At 35.0% G+C, this 17816-nt stretch overlaps 1 protein-coding gene across 2 annotated transcripts in view; it reads right to left on the reverse strand.

Moving 5' to 3' along the window:
* Positions 1 to 1410: 1410 nt before the first annotated feature.
* LOC308702358 (guanine nucleotide-binding protein G(q) subunit alpha-like) overlaps positions 1411 to 17816 on the reverse strand; it is a 29377-nt gene continuing 12971 nt past the window's right edge. The window contains exons 4-7 of one of the 2 annotated variants that reach the window (XM_081385156.1): positions 11318 to 11446; positions 6406 to 6535; positions 5534 to 5687; positions 1411 to 5373 (exon numbers count right to left, since the gene is read on the reverse strand). In XM_081385156.1, coding sequence (XP_081241282.1) covers positions 5183 to 5373; positions 5534 to 5687; positions 6406 to 6535; positions 11318 to 11446 — 604 coding nt within the window. In that variant the 3' untranslated portion in view covers positions 1411 to 5182. Of the gene's footprint in view, positions 5374 to 5533; positions 5688 to 6405; positions 6536 to 11317; positions 11447 to 11792; positions 11922 to 17816 lie in introns of both variants that reach the window. The other variant, XM_081385157.1, reaches the window with a different exon arrangement.

Raw genomic sequence — 17816 nt, forward strand, 5'->3', positions numbered from 1 at the left:
TTTTTTTATATATATATATTTGCTGGAGCTGTTTTGATATTATTATTTTGTATTAGTTATAATATATATATATATATATATATATATATATATATATATATATATATATAATACAAATATATATATATATATATATATATATATATATACTAGCTATTTGCTGGAGCTGTTTTGATATTATTATTTTGTATTAGTTATAATTAGTTCAAAACAGCTCCAGCAAATAGCTAGTATAAATATATACAATTTTATATGATCTACTTTTTATTTACATAGATAAAAATTTATATAAAACTGTTTTAATATGTAACAATATTAAAACGAACCACCACAGCTCGATATCAAATTTATATAAAAACATATATATATATATATATATATATATATATATATATATATATATATATATATATATATATATATATATAGTTATTATATAATTAATAACCGTATCCAAACATCACCAGAAAACAGCTCATATAAATATATAAAATATTTTTTATATTTTTATTTGATATACGTTCTATTTACATAATTTGTATATATATATATATATATATATATATATATATATATATACATATTAAAACAGAACCACCACATAGCTGGAATATTTATATAATTTATTTATCTACAATTATGTATTTATATATATTAAATTGTTATATATTATCTGATATCAATAATATTAATTATTGAATAATATTTTAAAAAATATTAATATCAAAACCAGTAAACAGCTCGCATGAATATATGAAATAAGTTTATATATTGTTTTATTTTATTTACACCATTTATAAAAAAAACATTTAAATTTGTCACAATATTAAAACAGAACGACCACATAGCTCAAATATTTATAGAAATACATTTTTATATTTTAATTTCATTTTAATTTTATAGTTATATGATTAATATATAACAATATCAACATATATACAGTATATTCATTTCATTAGATTTTTTTTTACATAATTTATGCAAATAAAAAGTATATTATGCAAATATATTTTTCAAAAAAAAAAATGTATATGTTTACATTTATTTTTTCGGTTTTACTCAATGTGCTGACGAACATTAATGATTTTTCCAATGTTTACATAGATTAAATAAGTGCATGTGACAGTCATCCAATAAATATGCAGAAATGAGACTTAATATCTCTGTAGCTGAGGTTATATTATAATATGAGATCTGTTGAACAGTGTATGAATCATTTTGTCATCCATTTAATTCTTCATGAGAAGGAAGGGTAATACCAAGCTCAAATATGTCATTTTGGTGGAAACTAGGATTATCGTTATAACTACAAGGACTCTTAATGTAGTTCATATTTCACCAGGAGAATCATCTACCTTGTTCATCTCTCATGTAATAAATGACGAACAAAAGCTCAACACAGACCCAAATGTATAGGAACAAATTTTATTCCAATTTAAAATGGATATTTTTTTTCTTGAAAGGAGAAGGCTATGAAAGTCATTTTCATGTATGAATGAGGTTCAGGCAACAGTGGTTGAAATGAAACATACAAAAAGAGAAATATGTCTAAAATACTGTAAATGAACAATAATTAAGCCCCTTTGTCAGCAGGGTTTTGCGTTAATACGGTTTCTCCTTTACCTAACCCTCTCCACCGAAAACAAACACATGCAATTAAAATGTCATTTCTTTTTAAAAACAGCAGTTTGTCATCTTTAATCTTAAATACAGAATAAAATTGTCCTTTTCCTGTTGCGCATTTTACCATAATCACATACTTAATGTTTATTTGTTTTTAAAAACCGGACCATAAAATACACGAGTCCTTTTTAAATGATTTCCACAACATTGGCACTTGTAAAGAGTCTGGCTCTACAAATCAAAGGGATTGGCACACTCAATATAGTACATCATTTACATTTGGTATGCTTAAAAAAAAAAAAAAAAAAAGAACTGAAAAAAAAAAAGAAAAAGAGAGCAACCAACTGAACAATACATTACAAAGTAATACAATACTTTGATTTTATACACCACTACACAAGTTTATTTTTACCGGTTTTATCAAAAACAAATGTATTATATTAAAGTGTCCTACATACAAGTGTTCAGGTAATGCATCGACGTCAGAAGAAAAAAAAAAAAGTAAAGATAGCTTCATATTGTACGCATCCATCACGTCAGTGTGGACCTCAAGCGAAAGCGTCATTTCTATTCATTAGTGTCTGCATCTCTCAGAGTACCAGGAACAAGTTTGGAGGAACAGATACATCACATGAGTGGAGTTAGTTTCATTACTGCAGAGTAGGTTCAGTGCATTGACCCAGGGAGGAAAAACGTATCAAACTTCATCGCAAATTGTTGAGGAGGACCAAAAAAAAAAAAAAAAAAAAAACACCAGTTGAATAGCATAATCAAAGCTATTTTTACCATCAGCACAACATACGATGTTTTTGTACTTTTGTACTTAATGGGTACGAAATGAATGGCTGTAGTGTTTTAGCTGGATAAAGAAAGAAAGGTGTTTCTCAGATTAGGCCTAGCCCTTTAAAATGAAAGCTGTATGTACAAGCTTCAAACGTTCACATGTTCAAAAATGCCGTCATAATTTGCAGGTCCACTATTTGTACAACAACGCAACCGTTTGAAATTGGCATATGACGACTGACAGTACCATCCCACCCAAGTAAACATACAGTTTAAAATGAACGAAACCCCGCCCAGAAGCATGACGGTATGCAAATTCTGGATGTTTGAGAAACGAACAAAATCGAAACGAAACAAGGAAAGGAAACAAAACAAAACAATGAAACAAAGCAAAACAACAAAGCAATGAAAACAACAAAACAAAACAAATGAAACAAAGCAAAACAACAAAGCGATGAAACAAAACATCGAAACAAAACAAATGAAACAAAGCAAAACAAAACAACAAAGCAACGAAACAAACAACGAAACAACAAAACAAAACGCTTAACTGGCCTGGCACGGGAGGATCGTTTAGTTAAACAAAAATGTTTTGTTTTTTTTCGCAATTTGGCAAACAAGTCTTACAATGCACCAAAAGGTCCAAATGTATGTAAAGAAGGCTTGCAGGATTAAACGCAACAAAACAGCGAATATACAGCTGCGGTTGGGGGAAAATGCGTATAAATAACACCTTCAAAAGCCTTGTGCACTGACCGACACTTCCAAACTCTAGAATTCGTCACAAATAGAGAAACCTCTTAAAATACATTCAATTACAGGTTTAAAACAAACAAAAAAACTGCGGCAATAATGTTGATTGACGTGAGATTTCGCTATTTTCGCAAATTCCAACGAATCAGGTTCTCTCGAGATATTTTGTTTCAATAATACAAACAGAAGCCAATAAGACTGTACGAGTGCTAATGTGCGATAAATTCAAGGTGTGCGATAAATGAGTAAACGGGACTCAAAAGCGATACCGTCATGGCCCCCAAAACCAAACATGGCAAATAGAAATGTGCGACACCACCGCCACCGAGTAAAACAGTTAATACTTCATCCATCAACTTACAGAATCAAAACAACCCATCCAAAAGTCGCTTAACTTACGGCAAGAAATAGCGTACTTTTTCCGAGGATCACAAGGGCCACACAAAAGGTGCTCCCTGGATGCACTGCAAGTCGAACCTACGGAAAATGGCAACTCCTGTGGCGTCACCCGCGCTGTCCCTGATTCAGATACCCGCTTCGGCGTACCTATTGCTCTATAGTCTCCATAGAGTCGGTTCATTCTCCGCCCACGATTAGCCCTTGTAATGAAAAGTATGAAAACTCACCTGAATTACATCATAAAGATCCCAAAAAAGCCAGCTAGCTATGGAATCCAAAAAGCTAATCAAGTGAGAACTAAGATATGATACTACGAAACCAAGAGAAAAAACAATGCAAGCAGAGACCAGTTAAGAACTCAACCACTGATAAAATTCTCACTTTCCTATTTGCATAAAGCGACGTTGATGAAATGGAAATTCAACTTCCCATTTTCAAGCATTTCAAATATTCGGGAAAAAAAAAAAAACTAAAAGAACATAACGGTGACAATCAATTTATCAATACCAAAAAAGAAAAGATCACTTGCCAATGGATTTTTTTACAGCAGTAGAGACTCAACCCCCGCTTTCGTTGTAGTGCGCTCATGCGGAAAAGTGAGTCCGATTACATATCTGGTCCATAAATTACATAAATAAAAAAAAAAACGAACCGATTTCACCCTATATAGCACTTTTGTGTTGTGCTGAGTGTTTACGAACATTTCAATCACTGGATATTCATATTTTTATAATGTAATACGGAGTAAAGTGTATATGAATCAGCTGGGAAAGGCGTTTATTTGATTCCTTCAAAGATTCAAAACTGATTTGTGTCGAAGCATGTAAACAAATCACAATCTTTCGGTTAATATCTTTGAATACTAGCTGGATCCATTTAATTATACTGATTAAACACCCAATACTGCCAACTACTGGACTGGATTTAAATTTAGAGGATACAGATGAAACCTGGGAATTTGTTGAAAAATTTCAGAGACAGTTGAACACAATTCGATCGAAATCACACATTTCAAATCTGCGGTGGCTCTCGTTACTCATTTTATCTTCCTCACGTCTCGGAAAAAGTCACACGGTCTTCTCCAAGTACTCAAGTAGTGATGGGAAATCTCTATACATCACTCCTAAAATAGTATTAAATCAAATCATCCAATCACCTTCACCTCTAGTGTTATAGCATGTGATTGCACAACTAACACCTGGTTAAATTCAGTGATGCGAGGTGTAAAGTCTTTCAAGAATGTCGCCCGCTCTTCGTTTACGGACACGTGCGCCTCCACAGAGTGTTTCCGTTAAGTTCGTACCTCAGTTTCATTCAGGTAGAGCCCACCTACAGCCCATCTACAGAGCAAACGAATGCTCTTTATCATTAGGCACCGGTTTAGCGGCCCAGCCCTCGGGTTTGAGGAAGAGTGGATGATAAAGCTATCAACTGGAGGGGGTCGACACTCAGGAAGAGAGGAAAAAACAGGCAAAGAAAAGGACTACATGAAGATCCAGTGCCAAATGGGAGTGAAGGTGTGTCCGCACGGTTCCCGTGCGTGTGTGTTTCTGCGTGTGAGGTGTGTAGTGCTTTCGGCCGTATGTGGGCTGCAGGTGTCTCGCTCTCTTTCGGTCTCTCTCTCTCACACTAGGTTGTACTCTTTTAGGTTGTGCTGCAGGATGGTGTCCTTGACCGCCGCGAAGACGAAGCGGATGTTTTCGGTGTCTGTGGCGCAGGTGAAGTGCGAGTAGATGATCTTGTCGCTGTCCGGGTTCAGGTCCACAAACATCTTCAGGATGAATTCGCGGCCCGCCTGGGCGTCCCTCTGTGGACCTGCGGAGTCGGTGGATGAGACAAGTACACAAATCACTGATTATGGAGACAAAACAGGCTATGGAAGTAAAATAAAATGTTTTTTTGGAGGTGGCTGCAGTTTACAAGTCTACCACATGGTGTCAGTGTAGGCTTCATCTGAATTTTAAGAGGATGTTACCATCAAATTCAGGGAAGTAGTCCACTAGGTGAGAGTACATAATCTTCTCCTCCAGAAGGTCTTTCTTGTTCAGGAACAGAATGACTGAAGAGTTCTGGAACCAGGGGTAGGTGATGATTGTGCGAAACAGAGCTTTGCTTTCCTCCATGCGATTCTGCAGATTTCAGAAACAAAAATACCACAATGAAAGGGCGGCCCGGCTTCGACTGCGCTAAGGACTAATGCATTACTGTCAAGCATCATTGAACATGGTTAAATGCACTTCTAACTGTTCCATGAACACCAATTAATTTAATTGATGCATTTCCGAATATACTATAATGTTATGTTATACTACTCTATAATGGACCATAAAAAAAAAAATTGAATGCATTTAAAAGAAAAAACGAATCTATGAAAAATTAACAACTAAAAATAATAAATTTATATTCTATTAATGTACATTTAGTATGTTTATGCATTATAAAATATGTAATATATACATAATAAATACATTAAAAATCTTAATCTAAACAACAAAAATATTAAAATATCATTTTAATTTACAAATGTATATTCATTTGTTTTAATATTTGTGTACATTATAAAACAAAATAACCTATAATAAATACATAAATATTATAAAAACCTATAAATAATGACAAAATGAATAAAAAAATAAAATACTTCATTATAAATTATAAAATATATAAAAAACATGATAATATTAATAAATAATACATAAAAAAACCTATAAATATAACAATAAAAAATGTAATATGTATATTGTACTCATTTATACACACACATTCAGACATACATATACACGTATATATAAAATAACACAAAATAAACATACACACAACAACAAAAAACTAAATCTAAATAATCACCTCATTGTCAGATTCAACAAGGACCTGGTCGTATTCGCTCAAGGCAACCAGGAACATGATAGATGTGACATTCTCAAAGCAGTGGATCCACTTCCTGCGCTCTGATCTCTGCCCTCCGACATCCACCATCCTGAGACAGACGCAACAAAGTATGAGTAGACATAAACAATGGTTTGATGAGGATGACAATGAAAAAGCAGAGAAAAACAAAGGCTACATATAGTCCTTTTCCACTTGCATAAGGTGACCAATCTGGACATTGAATTAAAATTACTAGTCTTTAAAACTAAGTTTTGTTGGTCGTCGTGAAAAAAAAAAAGGGCCATTTCTGAAAGAGATTTGCTCTTTCTATATTTCTCGAAGAGTAAGAATATTGCCTGTTTATTAAATCAAATTACATCTAGTGGCCCTGCAACGGCAGCAAAATAAATGGGCACTTCAGGATGGGAACCACTTGTCATACAAAATTAGATGCACCTCAAAAATCACATGTCGGTTATCATTATATTAACATTTTGGCAGGAAAATCATGAGGTTAATCGCATTACATCTGGAATTCATTCTCACAAACATGCACAAATTAAGTCGTGACATTGCACGGTTTCCAGGTATCAACTGTTTGGATAAAACGTGAACCGAACAAGACCAGCTCAAAACATGACAGCAGAGGTAAAACCTTCCCAATTTAATAAAAAAAATTACAGAAGTATCAAAACGGGAAACCAAGCTTTTTTAAAAACAAGAGTTTTGGGCGGGAGATTGAATCTATGGTCAAGTATGGAGCCGGCCGTCTTCAGTTCAGTTCTGAAAGAACAGTGACATTGTTTCACAAAGGAAGCAAAACTTAGACACAAACACTTATAGATACGCCACAAACAAAAAGAGAAGTGTAGAGTTTCAGATGCACGCTGGGATTAGTAACATCCATGCAAAGACAATGAGAAAAATGGACATGACGGATGGGGTGGATGAGCGAGGAAATAGCGTGCTCAGACTTTGGCACTGTATCAGTAAAGCCCCCGGACAGATGGAAAAACAGATACGCAATTCTAAGGTGCTCCAGGAATAAGAAAAATGCTTTAATGACACGCTAAAAGCTTATTCACAACGGAGTGATTGTAGATTTTTCTTTTAAACCTCACTGACCAATCAGATGTGAGCTTTTGGCTATGTGGACATTTCTACAGGCTCTTTTGGCCCTGTGGACTTTATAAAATTAACACACTAATTTAATAACATCATGTTTCATCTTAAGCAAGCTCTTTACGATCACTTTTAGTGTATGGTAAACAAGTACCCTAAAAAAAACATTTATTGGGGGGGGGGGGACTGTTCGGCGTGGTGTAAGTAATGCCACAGTGGGACAGTCGTAATGAATTTATTGGTAATTAATACAATAAATATTTTTAAAATAAAAGTAATTCTTAATTATTTAGATTTTATTATTAACACTATATTACTTAGATTATATAGTTTGAAACATGAAAAAAAAATTATCTGCAGATTTCTATATTTTAGGTTAAAATCTGAGGTAAAACTCAAATAAAAAAATAAAAATAAAAGGAATGGTGTTAAAAAAAGACATTCAGAAATGTCGATTGTTTTTTAAGGTGATTTGAAGGTTTTATTAAAAAATAAAGTTACCTCAGAAACTAGCAGAAATAGTTTATAATATAATATTTTAATAATATCATAATATTTTATAATATTATAATATAATATTTATATATATTTTTTTACATTTTATTTCAAGTAATTAAACTTTTATTATCATTAAATGCCTCATTATTAGTTCATGCTAATCTGCTAATACATAATTAAAATCAAATGTTGTGTACGTGATGTTATTTAATGGACCTGAGCTAACACTAATAATGAACACTTGTATTTTTATTAACTAATGTTAACAGATTTATAAATACTGCAACAAAGTACTGCTCATTGTTAATGTTAGTTACTGATGTTAACTAATGGATTACATGATTGCATATTCACACAATGGCAGTAAATTATTCATAATTTACTGATTCTCCCATTTGGGAAAGTCCTGGCATAATGTAATGCTTAAAGCCCATTCCCATTCAAGTGATGAACAAAGCGATTGACTACATTTAGATTACTTTTGACCTAATTTATCTGAACACATAACCTAAAATGAGTAACCATTACATTACTAACAATTATCGTCATGTAATTTGTAATCAGTAACGGACTACAATTAGCAAGCAATCAGCCCAGCACTGATTATACCTTGCATTAAAGCAGGCGAATGATCAAACTGCTTTTCTGTGTCACTCTTAACGTGAACAGACCTTAACACTTCGCCTAAAATTACAGCACATTACAAGAATATGGGCCATTCCCAGCTCAGCAGTTGGGTAACGCTCACTGCTCCTAAATTAATGGAAATGTACGGAGACAACTCACAGGAGACTCCAGCTAAAACAAGGGAATAATCAGAGCAATTCTCATCTGTGCTATTCCTCCCCCCCCCCCCGGCCGCCCATCACACCTGCACTCAGGCTCAGTAAGGGAAAACATTAGAGAAGGGTTTTATTTTATGTAGGCAACACAGTCTCGCTAGCTCAGTCTCTAGCGGCCAGGCGTAAAGCTTTGATAAATGGACTCCTTCAGGAGCTACAACCTAAAATAAAGCCTCTTCAGCCAGCCTCCATTCCTGCAGGAGGTACAGCTGACCTACTTACGAGGATAAGCTCTCTTACTCTGGAGGACGAGGAAGACAACTCAACCTTGTTACAGAATGTTTTAATGGCTGGGGTTGGGTTAAGTGGGTAACCATGTAGGTTACTTAACCAAAACACTTCACCTGTATTTCGTAACATCGCCTACAGGTTATTTGCATTTTGTAGTATGCATCACCTAAAACCACGAGAGGCCTTGAAGGTACTAGATCTACCTCAACATTTACCTGGAATGTGACCCAGCCACCTTTCCTGAGCTGTTTGGAAGTGTCCACATAAATAAATGCACAATAAACATTCACAAATACGTTATTTGTGCTCGTCAAGCAAGATCAAGAGGGAACCTTGTTGTAAGTGAAGTTATTTCTGGCGCCAGCGTGCGTAGGAGGGGTTTGACACGCTGGCTTCCAATCGATTTGTGGGCTTTTGTGATCACCTCTCTTCAGAGGAACTCTCTCTCTCTCATCTCGGCTCTAAACGGGGGGGGGGTTGTGGAGGGCTTCTCGCTGCCGCATCACCTGCGGTTCGGAAACGTTCCCCCTTCACAGGCCTGAGCTCAAACTGTGCATTTGTGTGCTCCTTCAGTTGCAATGCGTAAAAGGTACATTTGATTACTGTCAAAGAACTCTGCCGCCTGGCCACCATGAACTTCAAAACAAGATCATCGCCACTATTAAAGCAGCGATACCATGCTAGGATTTATACGGTTTCTGTAGCATGAACTCAATCTAGTATGTGGTTGAGAAAATTACAAATCTTACTATGGCCAAATTTTTCATTATGCAAATAATAATTAAGAGCAAAGTCTTTATTAAAAGTAGACTAAATTTGCGTTGATGTGCTTTCTGAGCTCACAGACAAAAAAAGAAAAAAAAAATTGTGGGCATTCAAGAACGTCAAACAAAAGGCAAAATTGAAAAAACAAAAAAAAAACAAATGCTTTAGAAAATTCTTATCACCCCATCAAAAAGAGACTTTATATTACCCGTTTATTAGAATTTGATTGCTAAACATTGTTAGATTTAAATACTAAAATGTTATATTCAAAACAAAAACAAGAGGCAAAACAAAAAAGCTTTGGTATCAAAATGTAAAATTTGATTACCCCGTTTACACCTGGTATTAAAATGCGTTTTGGTTGATCGGATCACAAGTAGATGTATTTCAAGTTTTTTAATTAGTCTCTTTTGTCCACTTTCCTGATTTGGGGAGGGTCTATTGGCGGGTAAATGTGTGTGTTTTTTCAGATCTTTCAATCTAATGGACGAAATAAGAATTTAAATATGAACGCGCCCGGAGACGACGGAGAAACATACGTGGAGCAGTAGCTTTAGTTTCTGCTCTGAAAGAAACAAGGCCAGCCAAAGGCTGAGTGTGTTAGAAATCAGAAATGGTGAGAGAACATTGTGCTTGGTACATTTTTCATCTTCAAACTAAATTTGGGACTTCAGCCGACAAAGTTTAATGTTCCCATAATTAATGTTTAATTAATGTAATCCCATAATGTTGCATTAGGTCAGTAGGCGGAGAGAAGACGGTCTTTTGTGGCTGTTCGGACTCATTGGACAACATAAGCGTTTATGTGAATGTGTTTTCGACTACCTCTGGAAGTGGTAGAAAATGGACAAACTCAAAACGTTTTAGACCCAGTTTACACCTGTATTTAGAGTCATCCGATCGACCAAAATGTTAATACCAGGTGTAAACAGGGTCTAAAAGACTTCATATCACCTTCTGTTTCTTGAATTTGATTGTAACATACAGCTAAATATATTTAAATAAATATACATTTTTTTAATATTTTATATTCAAAACACAAAAACAAAAGCTTTGGTACCAAAAAAAAAAAAAAAGAAAAAAAGTACATTATCCTTTTTAAACTCGATTTCTAAATAACGCAAAATATTTAAATGCATTTATTTTATAATAAAAAAATGAAAGTTACTGGTTTAAAAAAGAAAAGAAAAAGGATGACCCCAAAATCATTCTACAATCCCCTCAATTTCAAACGATAAAGACAAACAAACGGATGAATGTTAATGAAGTTAATGATGCAAAGAGGTTAATGACTAACAAGGACATTAACAGCCAATAACGTCACAGAAAAGTGGATGAACTTATCGAACCTCGTTCGTTCAGCTGATTTGCAAAATGTTACAAACATGGAGACATTGAAACGGGGAGGAGTCCTCGCCGGCATTATAATCTACCTGAAAATGATGCTTTGCAAGTCGAAGGGATATTCAATAATCCCTGTGGTAGGGATGCGAACCCTAAGCACGTCTTGCTGGGTCGGCAGATACGACGGCTCTGCGATACGGTCCAAATCGCTTAGATAGCTAGAGACAAGGAGAGACGGAGAGAGAGAAGGAGGAAGAAAACAAAATAAAGCATGGCAGCAGATCCCTTCAAGAGCCTGAGAGCTTTGGAAAAGCAGTGAGAGAATGCCGCTCGGGGATCCTGGGATGCGACGGCACAACCTTCTGCTTACTCCGGTGAAGATCTCTACCGAGTTCCCCGAAACAAAACTCTTTAAGAGCAGCAAAGAAACAACAACAGTAATAGCTGAGCCCCGGGTGGGTGTGAGAGTGCGATCAGGGAAGGCAGCAGTGCAGTTGCAGCAGCAGCAGGTTAAAGGTCAGGAGACAGCGGCGGCAGTGAGGGTGTGCCGTGGATTGGCGATACCTGAAGATTATATTCTCTAGGTCAAAGGGATACTCTATGATGCCAGTAGTGGGCACTCGGACCCTCAGCACATCCTGCTGGGTGGGCACGTATCCCGAAGTTGATATACGCTCTAAATCATTAAGGTAACTGTGGGGATGAACCGGTAAGAAACACAGGCATGTACATGTGCATATACAGAACTACAGAAGTAGACCCACATGGAATTCACAAGCTTTTCATATTTTCCAGCCAGTTTTGGAAAAGCTCATCCTCGTCATTCCAAACCTGTTCGATTTTGTTTCGTAAAACAGAAGGTTCAAGGATTTTTTATGCTGCTCTTTTTTTCCATTCTAACTTACCGCGACTCATTCAATACGAGCCACGTAAGAGTCGATAGCAAGTCAAACCTGACACAACGTGTTTTAATATGAGAATCAAAGGGATTTTCAGTAGTGGTCAACCGATATCAGCATTTTTTTAAATATCATCCTCGGCCGATAACTTTCGGAATGTGTTGGAAGTGGGACTTTTATTTTGACGGTCTTTAGTTATGGTCTCTTAACAGTTTGGTTTAATACGTTACTAGATATAACTGTTAAACAAATTAAACTGTGTACGAAAAAGTATTATAGCGAGCAAAAATAAAAGCAAAAATATTTACTTTGATTTTATATTAGTATTTTTATATGGTGCGTGACGGTCGGTCCGAGTGAACTGAATGCGGACGGGGGAGTTCAGCTTCATTGGAGACGCACGATCGACAAACTTCAACCCTTGATTTCAAATTATGCCGTGCTATATTCAGTTGACCACTTTGTTATCTTAATGTCATTTTCACTGTGCTGTGTGTAAAATTACTGTTACTTTGTCTTTATTTGAAAAAATATGATCCCAGAGTGCACAAGCTTAAACTACAGAATGCCTTATTGCAGGGGTCGGCAAGTAACTTTGGCCGCGGGCCAATATTTTTTTTAGCCAGTAGATGGCGGGCCAGCTACACAGAGTAGGCCTATGGATACAAATTAAATACTCTTATATAGGCCTATAATTGCGGAATATGATGGGTCCGTCACCGTCCGTGGATCATTCATTCAATCGTTTTTTTTTTTTTTTCAAATTAAAACCAAAAATAAAAAGATGAAAAACGACTTGTTTTTCCATTATTTATTTCCTAAACTGAAATGAAAAAAAAAAAAATAAGGACGGGTTTTCTGATTTTCTGATTGTGCTCAGATCAAAAATAGAAAAAATGAATTACTGGATTAGACAAATTTAAATTTTGATTTTTAAGTTTTAATTTAACACCTTATGCATATATCAAGGAAACCATTTTAAACAGATCAAGTAGGCTACTATTGTGGTAACATATTACAGCCATTTTAATAAAGGTGTGAATAGCAATCATGCCTCATTCCGTACAGTCCGACTTTTGAACTTTATTCCTTTTTTATTATTATTATTTATTCGGGGACACACACATACACACCTAAGGTTTAAGGAGGTCTGCGTGGGACTGTTTTTTTTTCCGTCCCGCTCCCACAAGGTTCTATTCAGCAACCGCTTAAAATACACTCGGTGTTCACCCGCTTTATTTCCCGACCTGACGGGTCCACAAAATTTAGATCTCGTTTCCATAATCTCACATTCAAATGTCTCTAATGGAAAGAAGGAGATTGGAGTAGCCTATAATAATTATAAATGCTATACAAAAATTGTGTTCGTGTCAGTATAAATATTAGGCTATTTTAACATTGTACTGTCAGCAGAGAAAAAAAATGTCACAGAAAAAAAATATGAAATATAAATAACATGAATTAAATAGGACAAAGCCTATCACTCAAGTTTCTAAGCAACATAAACGAAAAACATATTGCCCTACTGACGAAATGAAGTAGGCTATTTTCTGTCGAACTATTTCAAACATCCTTGCAAAAAAAGAATGTTGTTGACTGACAATGGTTTCAGTACCAAACAGCTCCTCAGAGATAGGTGTACAGGCGGTCAGAATTAAGTGCGGATACGCTGTCAAAAGATGTCGGGAGTTGGCTATTGTCAGTCAGACCGCACGCTCCGTCCAAAGTACACCAGAGTTCTGACCGCTACCGTCTTTTGACGCGCGAATGGACACAAAGTGGTCAAGCGTATAACTAGACGCGGCAGGCGCGAATTTGACGCGCTATTCGCGTCCGTTGTGAACGCACAGTTATACTTTAAAATGTAATCCTGCACCGCATGATTCCCTATGGGCGTTTCACACAGTATGCGGCGGTGAAATCGCCGCGCGACTAAGGCTTTTCTCAAGTAGTGGAAGAGTTTTGTACAGCATTTAGGACTGCCAAAATAATCCGGCGGGCCAGAAAATATTGCTGACGGGCCAGTTTTGGCCCGCGGGCCGCCAGTTGCCGTTCCCTGCCTTATTGGTTACAGTGTTGACACTTTATGTAATAAAATGTCTTTATGTGTGAAAAATACTGAATTATGACAAGAGTAAAGGAGTAGGCATCTTATGTGTTTAATTCAGAGACTTATTCTATCAAATTATTTATTTCTAATTTATTAAATATTAATTCCAATTATTTATTTATTTATTTATATTAGGGCTGTCAAAAGATTAATCGTTATTAATCGCATCCAAAATAAAAGTTTGTGTTTACATAATATATGTAAGTGTGTACTACTGTGTATAATTATTTTGTATATATAAATACACACACATGCATGTATATATTTAAGAAATATTTGCATACATATACTGTATATATTTATATATAATTTATATTATATATAAATATAATTTTTGTATATATAAATTACACATTTTTCTGAAATATATACAAGCATGTGTATTTATATATACAAATTTAATTATACACAGTACACACACATATATTATTTAAACCCAAACTTTTATTTTATATTTATATATATATATATATATATATATATATATATATATATATATATATGCTTTATTTCGGCCACCCTGTTCTTTAAGTTCATCGGTCGATCACTACTTTTCAGATCTGTAGTTTGTTTACTTTTTGTGGTTGAAATTGCTACAATATTGATATATAAATAAAATAAAATATACAATAAACCAACATTTTTAAACTGACAAATTTTTTAATACAAGTCACAACTGAGTAAACTGTCCACTCATGGGTCAGAAGTGTGTCATTTATGTCTGACAACATTGCCACAAAATTTATGATTTTGAGCTGGAATAATTCATAAAGATATTGGTTCTTCGGGTCACACCTCGTTCAGGTGATCTTGGACCAACTGGTTTGATGCGTATTCGAGTGCAACTGCGTGTGCGTATATGCATAAAATTATTTAAAAAAAAATTTTAACCAAACAAGCCAGGCGTGAAAACAGCCTGAAGCCACAGTCACACAAGACATTACGCACATGACATTTCTACAAACGCAATAGCCGAAATATGACGTCAAACTCTACAATTTCTTTTTTTTTAAACAATTCCATGTATAATATATCCATACATAATGTAAAATTTTAAAGATCTGTCTTCTATTGGGCGCACATTTTCACATGATACAAATTCTACATGAACTTTAGACCGCAGCAAATTCACAGTTTTCCGTCCTCTGTATTCGCATACATATACAGGGTTTCTGCAGGGTTTGGTCAGTCAAATTTAAGACTTTTTAAGGCCTTTTTATGACCATTATGATTGAAATTTATGACCTACACGAATTACGAAAAATTCATTAAAATTCCTTTCAAAAGTTTTTTTTTTTTTAATTGAATTTCATTGAAAGTAACAAGATGTATTATTTAAATGCCTAAAGACAGCTCCAACGCCTTCTTACCCAGTGTGCAATATGCTTGATACTGATTATTTGCAACGGGCTTGAGCCAACTACTAAACACACCACCTTTTGAGCCATGGCTCGTTAAATGTACACTTTCCCATTGTGATAGACCTGGAGATTTCAGTTAGGGCTGGGCAATATGGCCAAAAACAATTATCACGATAACTGTTTTATATTAGTCAATATCGATAATTATCACGATAAATGTCAAATCTTTATTTCTTTCAAGTTTAAAGGCAGACTGTTGCTTCTAAGTGAAAGTTGTAGAAACCAGAGCGTTAATTGTGGTTTTAAACTAACTTTACTCTTTATTGTCAGAAAATATAATGACAAACACTTGCTAAAACAGGTGAACATTTCACAAATCTGAGGTAGGACATTCAAACATTTGTCCTTAAAATAAATATCTTTATTGGGAAAATAATTACTTAGTTTCTGCATGTGCTAATAAGTAGGGCTGGGTATTGACAAATTTCACAATTCGATTTGATTTCGATTCACAAGCTTGCAATTCGATTCGATTACGATTACGATTCGATTCGATTCAATATCGATTATTTTGGATATCAGGTACAATACATTGCAAATTTTCTCAAGGAAAACAAATCTCTTAATGCTGTGTAAACCATGGGAGTCAGTTGTAGCCTATAGGCTTCATTAGCCTACTATAATATTGAAGGTAAAAATTAACTGATGTATACAAACACTTAAAATACACTTTTATTTATTTTTATAATAATAAAGTTCTATGAAATTATATACAATTTTAAATGATGGCTGTCAAAAAACTTTCCAGATTTATTCAAACATGCATTAAATATTGAAGAACATTAAAAATTATAATGAATATATAATATGGTGCATATATTTAACAAAATGCTCCTCAGTCCTCTAGAGTTAACTTTTCTAGCTGACTAACGAGTTTATGGTCACTATATGTTTTTTCTGAGGTAAATGTGACGTTACATGACATTGTTTACTAACGTCTTTGCACGGTTGAAACACTGATTGAGCGATTCCATGAGACATGATACGGACTTCGATAAGTTGTACTCTATCTTTTAACACACTTTCAGACGCTCATTCATGTTTATTTCGCGCTGTAACTGGTATTATTAAGGCGGAAGAGTAGCTTCGTTGCTTCTCTTGAGCTGAGTCGGAGCGATCTCACGCCACAGCGCCAAAACGGTAATTATGTTTTTGAATTTCGTAAGAAAATGGACGTAATTTGAATCTGAGACTTTGTTTCATATCAATAATAACAAAGCACAAAGATTATTGCGATTTATTGGATGGGATGTGCGCAACAATGATCCATTCATTCATCAACTGAAAACAGGAAGACTAATCGATTCTTGGGATTTAAGAATCGATATTGTTTCATAAAAATGAGAATCGATTAAAATCGAGAAATCGATATTTTTTACCCAGCCCTACTAATAAGGGTCAAGTCTTGAAACAGGTTTGTGTTGCCTAACTTTGATGGCACGTATATTCAGGAAATGTATGAAAAACAGTAGCCTAAATATATTATTAAATACTGTAAATATTCCATTAGTCCTTTAATACATTATCAGCACTAATAATATAATAAAATTCAATATGTATATCCCACATGGTGCAGTTAATATTACTAGGCTAACGTTACAGTAAATCCATGATAAATGATGGGAGATTGTAGACGGAAAAGCCCTCTGACTGTATCGTTGTGCAGAGTTTCTCCTGTTTGTCAGCGCTGCTTCATCTGCCTTTAAACTGGTTTAAATCACTTAGACACTTGTGTTCCTCGCTGAATTCAAGCACTTCTCACTGGATCTTGTGACCGAGACCGATCAGAGTAAACGCATCAGTTCTACTGAGCTCGCGCTGCGCTGCCGTTTGGACTTGGAGCCGAGCGGGTAAATGGTCCGTGTGGCGCGCGTTTCAAATGAGCGTTCCACTTTTGGCGCATTTAACATTATGCCGCCAGCGCATTTTCAGGGGGAAAAGGCAATGGTAGAACCAACGAATGAACGGGCATATCAATTTAAGAAGTGGCTAAATGAAATTTATGACCTTGTATGGAAAATACGTCCGTTTTTATGACTTTTTATGGCCTAAAATTCTTATTATTAAATTTAAGACGTTTTATGACTTTTTATGACTCCGTGGAAACCCTGATATAGATAGAAGCTAATATATTGAAAAAGCGCAGCGGGACCGAACC

The sequence above is a fragment of the Scardinius erythrophthalmus genome (assembly GCF_964197995.2).
Source record: "Scardinius erythrophthalmus genome assembly, chromosome: 14".
Taxonomy (NCBI): domain Eukaryota; kingdom Metazoa; phylum Chordata; class Actinopteri; order Cypriniformes; family Leuciscidae; genus Scardinius; species Scardinius erythrophthalmus.